The 12,484-nt window shown below is 54.6% G+C and overlaps 1 protein-coding gene across 4 annotated transcripts in view; it reads left to right on the top strand.

The window, feature by feature from the left end:
* FRMD5 (FERM domain containing 5) overlaps positions 1 to 11,675 on the top strand; it is a 147,665-nt gene extending 135,990 nt beyond the window's left edge. For 2 of the 4 annotated variants that reach the window (XM_068958454.1, XM_068958453.1), the window contains exons 11-15: positions 3,740 to 3,814; positions 4,637 to 4,705; positions 5,715 to 5,821; positions 9,184 to 9,536; positions 9,716 to 11,675. In XM_068958454.1, the coding sequence (XP_068814555.1) occupies positions 3,740 to 3,814; positions 4,637 to 4,705; positions 5,715 to 5,821; positions 9,184 to 9,536; positions 9,716 to 9,763 (652 nt within the window). In that variant the 3' untranslated portion in view covers positions 9,764 to 11,675. Of the gene's footprint in view, positions 1 to 3,739; positions 3,815 to 4,636; positions 4,706 to 5,714; positions 5,822 to 9,183 lie in introns of all 4 variants that reach the window. The other 2 variants (XM_068958452.1, XM_068958450.1) reach the window with 1 other exon arrangement.
* The last annotated feature ends 809 nt before the right edge of the window (positions 11,676 to 12,484 follow it).

Below are 12,484 nucleotides of genomic sequence, written 5' to 3'. Positions count from 1 at the left end.
GATCAAGGTAGTAGGGGCTCAGCCCTCGGTTCCGTCTGCTCCCACCTGCAGCTCCCTCTGCCGTCGCCTGCAGGGTGTGACCTGCATCCCGGCAGCCTCGGCGGATTCACCAGCTCCCAAAAGTGCCCTGCACCAGCACTGGGAGCTGCTGCCCCTGCCAGGCCCCTGCCTACCCTCCCCTGGCTCCAGCAGGCAGGGCGCTGCCCAGCACTTAAACTGTATGGTGCTGTTCCCTTTGCAACAAAACCTAATCCGGGGATTAAGACTTTAATGCTAAGCAACTGGCACATGTTCTGTGAACAGAGACAGGTATATTTTAGCATGTTCTCTGTTAACTGCAGCTTCTTAGAAGAGCTAGTCCGTGCGTGGAGATGCTCAGCTCCCTGTTACGGCTGCAGTTCTGGAAGCTGCCTGCGCTGGTGGCAGTGAGGGCAGCTCAGGAGGTTGATGTTAAAGCTCAGGGAACGTTTTCTGACCCTAATGTTCAAGGCATTTTCAAAATGGCTTAGCATGGATCTGTTTGTGCTGAATCCAGGGCTGAAATTCCCACTGAGGTCAAACCAGTGCCCTGGGGTGCATTTGAAAAGCCCATCCTACCAGCTGTTAATTGTAAACGTTCAAAACCTCCGGAAAGAATCTAATCTGTTTGGAAACAGATTAATTATTTATGTAAAATGCTGAAAGGATTGGGGAGGTGAATTTACCACAGGCATTTAATCTGGGCTGTAGCTGTGTTACTGAACAGTTGCTGCAGGTGCCTCCATAGCTGAGGCACCGTCCCTCTTCCCATGTGCAGAGAGCTGGATCCAAGGAATTCCCATTTTTCTGCATGCTGAGCCGCTAATAAGCGGAGCTCTTGTGCAAACGCAGCTTGGGTAGGCACTGCTCAGAGCCAGGGGCTGCTGGAGCGTGTCCTGGCTTCCCCTGGCCACGGAGAGGGGGATAATCCCCTGCGCGGGGGCTTGCTTGTGACTGTAAAGCCCCAAGCACAGCAGTCCTTGAATAAACCACCTGCGTTCATACTGTCTAGTCTCCAATTTCTAAACAGCTCAAAGTAACAGGAAGTGAGTATCTGCGAAGAACTGGCAGCAGGGAAGATTTTAGAGTGTAATCACTGTTCTTTCTCAAAAGCTGGAAAACTGTGGGCTCCGTTGTTTGTGCTAATCAAGTAAAAGTTTTCTGTTCTGTTCCTGTTTTAGCTAATTAGGCTGCCTCAGAAGGGTCAGATTATAAAGTAGAGCAGGTTACAGAATAGGTTATGGACTAGACGGTGTACCTAAAAATCAGGGAGCTATCAGGTGGAACATTTTGGTTTTACCATACTGCTCTGTGTTTTACTTAAAAATAGACTGCTTTGTACTTTATAATGAGTTTTATTTTAATCAGCAAGATGTAAGATAAAATGTGTAATGTATTCTCTTTGGGAATACTGCAATCAGCAGCTGCAATCAGCAGGTTTCATTTCTCATTATATTAACATGAAATGAAATTGCAATATTGCTTTACAAATCTTTTTATGATTAATAATGTTGGTAAATTACCACTGGATCATGTACCCAGTAAAATGGGCTGTGGACTCAGTCAAAGTGCTGAGTGTTTCTTGCTCTGTTGGAGAAGGGGCTGATTCTCCTGCGATGAGGAGGAGAAAGTGTTGTCACCCCCTGTGTTATTTATATATTTCTCACCAAAGCTGCATCCAGGAACGTGCGAGCCTGCAGGCTGAGGGGGGGGGGGGTGTGATTTGTGCTCTGGACTCCTTCTTGCCCTTTGACGTAAAGGTTGTGGGAAGGATTTTAGCGCGCTTGATGGCTTCAGCCCGCTGCAGCCCCAAAGCCCAGGCTCTCACGGATCGCCGCAGGGGACCTCGGCGTGAGCTGCCGACGTGCAATGCCTGCGTCCCCTGCGGCTGCCGGCCCCTCCTGCGCCGTGCGTGCCTGCCAGCCGGACCCCGTGTCCCCGCTCTCCTTGAGCAAGGACCATCAGCAGTTTCCCAGTCACAGCACCTATCTTTAAATAGCCTTATCTCGCCCGACTGCAGAACAAACTCGCGCCTCCCGGTCTGCCTTCCCTGGGCTCTGGCAGCGTCTGAGCGGTAGCCGGAGCTGGAGCCACCTTCAGCCGCTGCCTTGGAAGCGAAGCCTTTTGTAAGAGGTCTGCCTGGGAGCTTGGGAGCCAGCTGCGAAGCGTGTGCTCCGGCTCGCGGCAGGGAGGCAGTGCTAAGGGAGCAGGGCTGCGGCGCGGTAACATGACAATTCCAGTGCTTGCACCCCCTGGCCTGTGCCACCCCATCGCTGTAAACCGCTTGTTTTACTCCTGATGGCGTTATGCATCTCTGAGGGTCTGCTTTTCTCGTGGTGCCTCGTTACCATTTCCAGGCACCGTGAGACTCCTACCTTCTGCTGCTCAGAGTCACATCTGGCAGGGTCTGCGTGACCCTGCGAGAGCCGCTCGGGAGAGCAGCGGTAGAGTGGGATGTGGCTGCCAGCTGGCGCTGGCTCTTTGCCTTCCTCCTCTCATTAGTTCCTGTTGCATAAGGATAACTCGTTAATAAAGGGAGCTGTTTCTGTGACGCGTGGGGCAGTGCCATCTCTCCGTTGTGCCAGCTCCCCATGGGGAGGATGCCCCTAACCGGCGGCCTCCTGTCCTCACAAGCGCGGTCGCTGGGATGGGGCCAACAGGCCCTGCTGGCATTCGCAGGGTCTCGTCCTGCAGGTGCCAGAGCAAAATCTGCTCCCTCCTGAAGTGGCTGCATTAGCAGAGACTTCTTGCAAGGCCAGCGGCAGGCTGAGCAGGACAGACCTTAGGAATAAGCAACGCGCTCGCCAGTGAACGCTTCTCGCCAGGGTACGGGAACGGGCGTACGGGACCTCGGGGAGCGGAGCATCTTGGTCGAAGGCAGTGATGCTCCTTGCGAGTTGGCTGGCAGTCGCTCCCAGGAGAGATCAGCGCTCGGGGGATTTCCGTCATGTTGGGCCAGCCGGGGGCTGCTGTCTTCCGGCCCTGGCTCTGGCTGGACCCACAGCTGGGAGGCCAGGAAGGAACTGGTTGCTCCAGAGTCTCCCTCTGTGTGAGGAAGAAGGGACGCCCAAAGAGGCTGGCGCTGCCCCTGAGCTGTGCTGCGGTAGGAGAGGGCTTCCCAGGGCGCTGCCCCGTAGCCCTGATGGTGCTCTTGGGCCTTGCAGAAGCTGTTAAATCTTGAAGTTAGTTAGCCTAACGTTCCTCCAGCAGATCAGCCTCTCTTGCGTGAGGCTTAGGGCAGCGAACTCCTCGGTTAGGGGTCACTTGCCGAGGGCTGCAGCGCCGAGGACTGCTCAGGGCTCAGCGGGATCCGGCGCTGGCCGTGCAGGGGCGCATGGGTTGATGGCACGTGCGCGTGTTTCTGAGCCGTTCGGCTTCCGTGCCCTTTCTCCCGACACCTGAGCTTGGGAGCTGAGAAACGTGTCAGTTCAGCGGCTGCAAGTGATTCGTAGAGGCCACTGAGGGAAACCATACCAATCTAATCCATCACGCGCGCCACTCGGAGGCGCAGCGGTCGATGCTTTAATAGAATCAGCGAAACAATCAATACTAATCACTGGCAAAGTATATTAAAAATAAAACCGCCCGACGGCCGGGGCTGCTGCTTTGCTGTGAAATGTGGCCAGGTAGCGACGGCGCGTCCAGCGACGGCGCCAGCCGCGAGCGCCTGGCAGGCTGCGCGGCCCGCAGCGCGTTCATGCAGCTTGTGATGCCGTTCCAGGTTGGAGAAGTCAAGCCAGGTCCGAACAGTGTCCAGCAGCAACTTGTTCTTTAAAGGAAGCCGGTTCCGATACAGGTAAATAATGACAGTAAGTAGCAGTTCCTGGATATATTTTCAGATGCTCCTTTGGATGTGGCTTGGGGAGCAGTTTATGGCTGCATTAATTAGACGCCTTTCTAAAGATCCTCCTGTTGTAGGAGGTTCTTCCATCGCAACACTGCCTGCTGAATAAGGCCATCGTCTTTGCTTTCTCTGTTTCAGACTGACATTACTCTCTCCGGCCCCCTGAACTGTGGCCCTTTGTGGGGGCAGGGGTGGAGAAGGAGGGAGAGAGGATTTGGGGTTGTTTGTTTGTTTGGGGGTGTTTTTTTGAGAACAAGGGCTAGAATGAATCATTCCAATTTCTAAATCCCTAAAATGCGTTGTCCCTCTCTACCCATGTCTGGTGTGGACATGGGTTGGGTGAGAGACCCTAGCTGGGTGAGTGTCCCTAGCTGCAGGGTGCGCAAGGCCAGCTGCCCTGCTCGCTTGCGCGGGAGGGCCCGTGACGCCTTTGGCTTGTCCCCTTCCTCAGAGGAGAAGTAGCACCACAATGTCAGACATCTCATGCCAGGAGAAGAAACAAAATGTGATGGCAGAGGTGTCAGCCCAGCAGTTCCCCGATCTTCCCATAACCAGCCCACTTATTATCAGTGAGTATTTCTGTTGTCCTCCAGAGCATCTGGGGAGCAGCCCCCAACCTGGCCTGTGCGTATCGGGATGAAGTAAGGAGCAGGCCATGCTCAGGGTGAAGTGTGCAACTGGGGGCAGCTTCTTCTTAGCAAGGCAGGTAGATCTCTTACGTTGCTGGTGTGTTATTTCACGTTGTCACTGCTGCTGTTCTTGAACTACCTGCAGTGGCCGGGTTGCAAAAGAAGTGATGGAGTCCAGCGCCAAGATCAAGCGGGAACCTCCAGAAATACACAGGTAAGAGCCGGATAGCAGCATCTCGGCACATGACCTCAAAGGGGTTTGGGGACCTAGTTCCCTTGGGTAGGAACCTAAGGTTCCTCAAGGTAGCCCTTGAGGATCTGGGCACGTGTGCTCCATTCAGTCCCGTTTCCTCGGCCGAAGCCCTGAGCAGACAGTTCAATTAGGATTTTGCACAAGCTTTCTTGTTTGCCTTCTCCAAGCTTCAGAGGAGCTACTAGTATGGGATACCGTTAGCTGGACAGGACGCGAGTTCGGACGCGTCTAAGGAAGCAGCCCAATACAGTGACCGGTTGCTTACACTGAAGTGCGGTTGGATGCTTAAGCAGGAGCCGATGCTTGTGGTCGGGGGCCGCCTTTAGCCGCAGCGGTAGTAAACTCAGCTGGGCCGAAGCTTGGCCTCGCTGAAGTCGAGGGGAGCGGGTGGGAGAGCAGCCCACCTCCGGTTCGGGGCGAGTGGGAGCCCCACGCGCAGCGGGGGCCTGCACCGAGCAAAGGGTCCCCCAGGGTCTTCCCTTGCTCCTGGAAGACCCAGCTGGTGACAGCCGTGCAGGGCTTGATCCCAGGCCCCAGGGAGTTCAGCCTGCGCAGAGGCGCTGGGACTTAGCTCAGAGATGTCGTGTCAGAGTCGCTGATTTACTGCCAGCCTGTCCGGCCAGCGGCTGCGAAGAGCGTCGCCAGCTGTTTCCACCGGTGACCCTTTCCCTCTGGGCTCGATGTCCAGTGGCCGTTTCGGGTGCTTGTGTGGGAGAGGCCTGGTGGGTCTCCTCTCCGACGGGTCGGGGAGAAAGGCCCCGTCCGAAACATCACCTCGGCCCCGCGCCAGGCGTGGGGCGAGCTCCCAGGAGGAGCGGGGCCGCCGCCGTCCCGCGCTGTGCTCGCCCGCCGCGCCGGCGGCCCCTCCGGCATTGCACGCACGCGGCCGGCAGACCCTCCGCGGGATTTCCCGGCCGGGCCACGGCTCTGCGTCCCCCCTCGACTCACCTTCCCCTTCTTCTGCCTGCAGGGCCGGGCTGGTGCCCAGCCGCAGCTGCCCGTCCATCACCCACGGGCCCCGGCTGAGCAGCGTCCCCCGCACGCGGAGGAGAGCCGTTCACATATCCATCATGGAAGGTAAGATAAGGGGCAGCGCCGCGCCTCAGGGTGCCCTTCTCCCCCCTCCGGGGGCGTTTCGGCCGCCGGGGCGCTCCCCGTCCCTGCGCCCAGGGCTGCCGCGGCGAAGCGGTGCCGGCTCCCGCCACGGGCATCCCCGTGCGAAGGGGCGCGCGGGCAGTGCGGCGGCGGGACGCTCGGGAGAGCGCCGGGGGGGACACGCAGCGCGGCGGCAGCACGGGGGCAGCTGAGATGTAGCTGGGAGCTCACAGAAACGCAGCACCCCGAATGCGAGTAAAGCACTATTATTTTTGAAGTGCAAACCGCCCCCGGCTCCTTAGCTGGATCCAGCTGTGGGTCTCAGCGCGTCTTTGCTAGCAAAGACCCGGCGAAGCTCATGGCAGCCGTCATGGCCCAAAGTGACTGAGTTTTCTGGCAGACGCTCGCCTATGGCTGAAATCTGGATTTCAATATTACTATTTTGACCTCTCCCTAGAAGTTAGTATAACTTATTGTAAGCTGAGCTGAGTGAATAGTTGGTACCAAAGAGTGCAGCTGCCTCGTCTCTTCTCGCTGTAAGCCTCCTGGGGACCCCGTCTACATTTCTCGGACGTATTTGCTATTCAGAGCCTGCGCCCCGAGGCTGAGCGCAGCGTTGCCGGGCAGCCTGGAAGCGCAGAGCTCCTGCGCCCTTCCCGCGCCCCGGCCGGGCAAGCGCTGCCCGTCGCGTCCCTCGCTCTTCCCCGCCGGAAACACGCTTTTAGTCAATATTGCTTTACGTTCCTCTGCATGTAGAGGGTCTGGCCAGTAAACTCATTTGCTAAAATACTTACAGAAAAGGAAACAGAGACGTCACCAGTATTTGCAGGAAAGATCTGATCTTTCCACTCCGATTATACTCTCGGCCCTGGAAAGATGCAGTCTGCACTGGCGCAGTAGCGTCGCGCACAGCCCCGAGCCCCCCGGAAGGGGTGTTTTCCTTCAGACCAGGCCTTATCAGAGAACAAGGACCGTAGCAGAGGACTCTCAATCTCTACCCAAACTGAACTGGCTGAAAAGAAAATGAGAATGTGGTACCCCCTCGTACTGAGGTGTGAAAGACGGGGCAGGATAAAATTCCTGAAATAGTTTCAGGTTCTTAAAGAAACATTTGCCAGCTCTAAACGTTGGGTTTGCTGCTCGGGGGCTGCCGGCAGTAAGCGCCGAGCGCGGGCAGGGCCGGGGGCCGGTGCTAGAACAGGCATTTCCAGCGCAGAAGGAGAGCAGAGGAGCATTTCTTAGCAACGTCATTTGTATTAATTTTGAAACATAGCAGAGAAGACTCTAAGTCACGTCAATACCTCCAAGCCAGGCAGGAGGTGAACGTGCCCTGCTTGGAGATTACCCCCGTAGCGCCTGTCCCAAGCAAGCCGCTGTGCCTTGTTCTTCACTGCAAAACCCTGCACGGAGCTGCAAGCAAACAAACCTGCTTGAAAAAATACTCAAGCGCTGTGTTGGCTCCCAGCAGAGCAGAAGGAGCCGGCGCGCTGCAGCGCTGACGTCTGCCCCTGCACGTAAACCAGGCGCGGGTTTTTTACCGAAGGGAAAGCTGCCGGCGGCTGGGGAGCGTGGAATCGGGCGTTGCTGCCGGACGCGCGTTCGGGGGCCTGGTGGCGCAGCGCACCCGCGCGCCGGGCCCCACGTGCGTCACCGTCGCGCTGGCGCGTCCCCCCGCGCCGCCCTGCCCGGACCCCTCGCTGCCCGGCCCCTGCTTGCCTTCACGCTCACTGCAGCTCGGTGCCGCAGCGACGCGGGAGCCCAAAATAGCCCGAGCCAGCAGCGGCGGCGGCGGCAGCGGCGGCGGTGGCGGGCAGCAGAGGCGGCCGGTCCCCGTGCCACCATGGTGAAGTGCCTGATAAAGATTAAAACCAAAGTCAGCGTCCAGCTGCGGCTCATCAACCGCTGCTGCCGGGACGTGCGGGTCCGCGTGCTGCGCCTGGGGCCCCGGCTGCTGGCCCGGGCTCTCGGGGCGCTGCCGCTCCTCCCGGCCCTGCCTGCCGCCCCGGCCCAAGGTACGGGTGTGATGAGTTTGGCTGGCCTTGGGCACGGGCGGGCGCTTTCTGGAGCTGCTGGCGGCCTCGCGAGCTGCAGCCTGTTTGCGGCAGCGGTTTGCAGGGTGTCTGGAAGGATTTCCCCCCCCCCCCAAGGAAAATGTCCCTTGAAGCCTGCGTGGCCCCCAGCGTCCTGCCGCCGTGGCATGGGGGGGGCTGTGCCGCCGGGCAGCGCTGCGCCCCCCCCCCCCCCCGGCCCCGGCCCGAGCCCCTGTGCCGCTTGCGGTTGGAGGGTTTAGCGCTTTGGAAGTTTGGGGGGTTTTGGGGGGGGGGGGAGGGTGCAAATTCCCCTTTTCCTGCAGCACCGCGTGCAGCCGGTGCAGCAGTGCTGGCTCAGCATGGGGCGGGGGGGTTAGCCGGACAGCACAGTCCTGCGGTGGTGTTTAGGCAGCTCTTGTTTTTGGGGGGGGGGGGGGGGGGGGGGGGGGGGGGGGGCGCGTGTGCGTGTGTGCGTGTGTGCGTGCGTGCGTGCGTGTGTGCGTGCGTGCGTGCGTGTGTGTGTGTGTGTGTGTGTGTGTGTGTGTGTGTGTGTGTGTGTGTGTGCGCACACGCATGCATGTGCATACATGTGTGTAAAACAATTATTATTTTTTTTTTTTTTTGGTGGCAAAGCAGTGGCAGTCAAAGCTGTCGGTACCTGGGGGCGCCGCTTGCGGGCTGCTCGCTGCCGGGTGCATCGCCCGCAGCCGGGGCCGGGGCTCGGCAGCAGGGTCACGACGCAGCGTTTGCACGGAGGAAGGCGGCGGGGTTCGCGCACCCTGGCCGGCGCGGCGGCCCGCGGGAGCGTGGCTGTGCGTTGCGGGCGCGCGGCTCCCTCCCGCTGCTGCGGCCCCTCGGCCCAGGCTCGGGGGGCTGCGGCGGTGTTTGCAGCCCGGCGCTCAGGGCCGAGGACTGGCGGCGCTCGTAGTATACTGAGCTGCGCGTCCCAAGTTAGTCCCACCGCTGCCCGGCCGCTCAGTTGGACTAAAGCTACGACCGCCCCAACCCCGCTGCATTTAAAGCTGCGTGCGCAGCACATGCTGCTGTCATTAAGCCCCACCAACCCCAGCAGCGCCTGTGGGCTGCTTTGGGCACCCAGGGACTGGCCAGCGCGGCGCACGCGCGCTGCTGCTTTACCCCAGATTGTGCCGTTTCCGCGGCTGCTCCTGTCGGGGAGGGGGGACGAGGCAGGACGGCAAACGCCCCGCGCCGGGACGGTGCCTGGGGCGAAGGCGAGCAGCCAGCCCGCTCGTCCCCAGCGTCACCCACCCGTCTCCTCTCCCCCCACCTCTTGCTGTGGTTGCCCCTCGGCAGGCCTGGAGTCGCTGCGAGACAGCGCCCACTCGACGCCGGTGCGCTCGGCCTCCCACGGCGACGCCTTCGTGCCCCACGCCAGGACCAGCCGCGCCGAGAGCAGCGAGCGCGTGGCCGTCATCTCGGACGAGAACTACAGCCCGGCGGACAGCGTGCTGCCCACGCCGGTGGCGGAGCACAGCCTGGAGCTGCTGCTGCTCGCCCGGCAGATCAACGGGGCCCCGTGCAGCATCGAGGAGGAGAAGGAGTCTGAAGCCAACACGCCCACCGCGGCCGAGGCGCAGGAGCTGGGCGGCGAGGTCAAGGCCTTGTGCCAGGGTCTCGGTGGCGCTGGCGGGACACAAGCGGAACAGGTGAATAAGTTTGTTTTAAGTGTCCTCCGTTTGCTCCTTGTGACAGTTGGACTCCTCTTTGTTTTGCTCCTTCTCCTGCTCATCCTTACCGAGTCTGACCTTGACACTGCCTTTTTCCGTGATATTCGCCAGACCCCCGAATTTGAACAGTTCCATTATCAATACTTTTGTCCCCTCAGGCGATGGTTTGCCTGCAAAATCCGCTCCGTGGTAAACCTGCTCATTGACACCTGAAGGCAGGAGTCTCCAATTAACTAGCCAGGTGGACTCAGAAGATACCTGCTACCTGTTCCCAGCAAATGGGACCCTTTGTGGCACCATCGGCACATACAATAAGTCCTTCTTTCATGACTCAAAAGTACAGTGCGACCTAGGACGTTTCTTTCCAAGGCGACGAAAGGGATAGACTCATACCAGATCAAACACATTTCTTTACAGACCCTCTTGCCTAACATACTCAGCTGTTCTGTTTCCAACCTTGGAGCCCGCAGAAAAATTTTAAGTTTTTAATTTTGATTTTCATAGATGCGTGTATTACTTTGGAAGTATCAAATAAAGAGAGGAATTTATTTTACTATTACTACTGATTATTGTATTAGCATCAGCCAGCAGCTGAGACTCTAGAGATACTGTGTTATGCAGGAGCTTCAGTAATGGTGCTACTGAGTTGTAATTTAAACACTCGTGTGTTGTTACGTTATTGAATCTGCCACTGTGCACAACACTAACACCTTAGAGGTACTGCTTTACAGCGATTACTCCTTACTAATCAGCGTTTCCCAAGTGGCAAGTCATGGTTTAATTTTAATTGGCGAATTCGATTCGGTCCCGTGAGTTTGCTTTGGCACAAATGACGGGTGTGAAATAGAGACGTGGTGGTGTAAGTCTATTCCTTTACATAGCATAGAAGAGTGACCGTGAATATTTAGCCTACTCTACAAACTCAGCCTTTTGTGACCTTTTTCTAAACCTTGAACTTTTAGTGCTCCAGCGGTGTGGAGCTTTGTCCTAGAGGTGTCAACCCCCACGTGAGGAGGGTGATAGGACCCATAGTTAGTAGACAGATGTACTCAATTACGTTTGACAAAGTCTGAGTGCGTAGCCAGTAGTAACCACATTGGATTTATTAGCAAGACATTTAGCCTCAGAAAGTTGTGCTTGTTTTGTACAAAAAAGAGACTGTTTCAACGTATATTTTAACAACAAAAATGCTATTTTGTTATTGAATCTAATCAAGCCTTTTTTTACTTTATGGATTGGGTGAACATAGTGCGCTGTACAAAGTGATTCAAGTTGAGCAAATGGTTTGAGAATAAACGTTTTTGTAGACTGGACTCCTAACATCAGATTAACCCATAACTAGTTTTGGAATAAAGGGAGCTATACTTTTATGACTTTGCTGAAGGTAAAAAAAGGACAGAACTACAGAAGTAGAGGTAACACTGGAAGAGAAAAAAAGGGGGCAACCATTAATCTATTTATTCCTAAGCAAAAATACATAAATAAAACTAATTCATTTTTACTTGCAACATAAACACTGGAATCTTTAGTTATCTGGGAAGTATAACAGTCTATTTACAAAGGGAGCAATAAAAGCTAGTTCTATTAAGTTTTTATTGGGAAGTTGGACATATTCAACAAAGAAAATGAAAACAAATGAGGGAGTTTTATTTCATCTCAGGGAGAGATTTTATGTAAGCTGGGGCCATAACTGCAGTTTTAAAAGCCTGATTTTCATGTTCTTGTCTTTGAGCACACCACCACCTATCACTGCACACAAGTTCAAGCACTGCTGCGAGGGGGAGCGAGCGCGGCCGGTGCGCGCCCAGTCCTCTCCGAGGTCGGCTTTCAGTTCTGTCCCCACCTAGTGAATTGGCACCTGGCAAAAGAGCGCGACAGTGAAACTTGGTAGAAAAATTGTGAAACGTCAGCTGGACTTTGATAGCTTGTCACTGCAATAACTAAAGTCCATTTTAACTACTGACTGTCAGGGAAAAGAAATAAAGCAGTTGTGTCTCACCACTAAAGACCTAGCCATAGCCATCTGCTTATCACAAAAGCTGAAAAGGATTTTGCATACAATTAATAACTAACTCTTTAAAAGACAGCTTATGTTATGAACGCTGCCAGGAGACGAAGGATAGATTTTTACATGATATACTGTTTTATGCAACATAGCAAAATTAACTTTTAGTGTAGTGTTCCTACCTCAGTCTGTAGTAAATGGTGTTTCTATGCAGTGAGTGATAGTCTCAAACTTGACATTTTTCATCCCAGGTTAAAGATGCAGTATCCCATTGTTTTAATTGCTACTGCTACTGGTGTAATGTCATAACAGCATAGCATTGTCATTCAATGACACGTTCAGCTCTGAATACTTTGTACGTTAGACATCTTCCTTTAAAACAAAATACAACAGAGGAAGTATTGACCTTGAAAAAAAATCTTTTACATCAGCTTACTTTTAGACTAGCTATAAATGCCAAACCTAGTTTACCTCTGCAGTTTTCACCCAGCATTTTACTGTAAAACCATGAGAACTGATAACTTTTTTGTTGTATGTTTTTCCTGTATGTTCCTTGTTATGTCTTGTGTTTCACTACCTGTTAGTTCTACCTGTCTTTATATTACAATGTTGTTTCCACAGATTCTTATATCAGAAGAAATCTAAGAGCATACTGCATCTTTAAGCAGTAGACGGTAAAATACCTGAAAATGTGAATTTCTTAGTTTTCATAAAAAATCTAGAAATTAACCTTTCATGTGCCAAATACTGTAAGTTACATTTTCCTTCAAAATGTACCTTTTTCTACATATTCAATATCTTAGTTAGCATAAAATCATTGGTGCCATGAAAAGTATTTTTAAATTTAAATAAATATTTAAATATCATGAAAACAAGAGTTGGTATTTTTGTCTTAGGTAAATCATGGAATTTGTTTAGTATT

This window comes from Struthio camelus, chromosome 12, assembly GCF_040807025.1.
Source record: "Struthio camelus isolate bStrCam1 chromosome 12, bStrCam1.hap1, whole genome shotgun sequence".
NCBI classification, from domain to species: Eukaryota; Metazoa; Chordata; class Aves; order Struthioniformes; family Struthionidae; genus Struthio; species Struthio camelus.
Note: the sequence above shows the minus strand (reverse complement) of the source record. Positions and strands in the feature narration are given on the sequence as shown.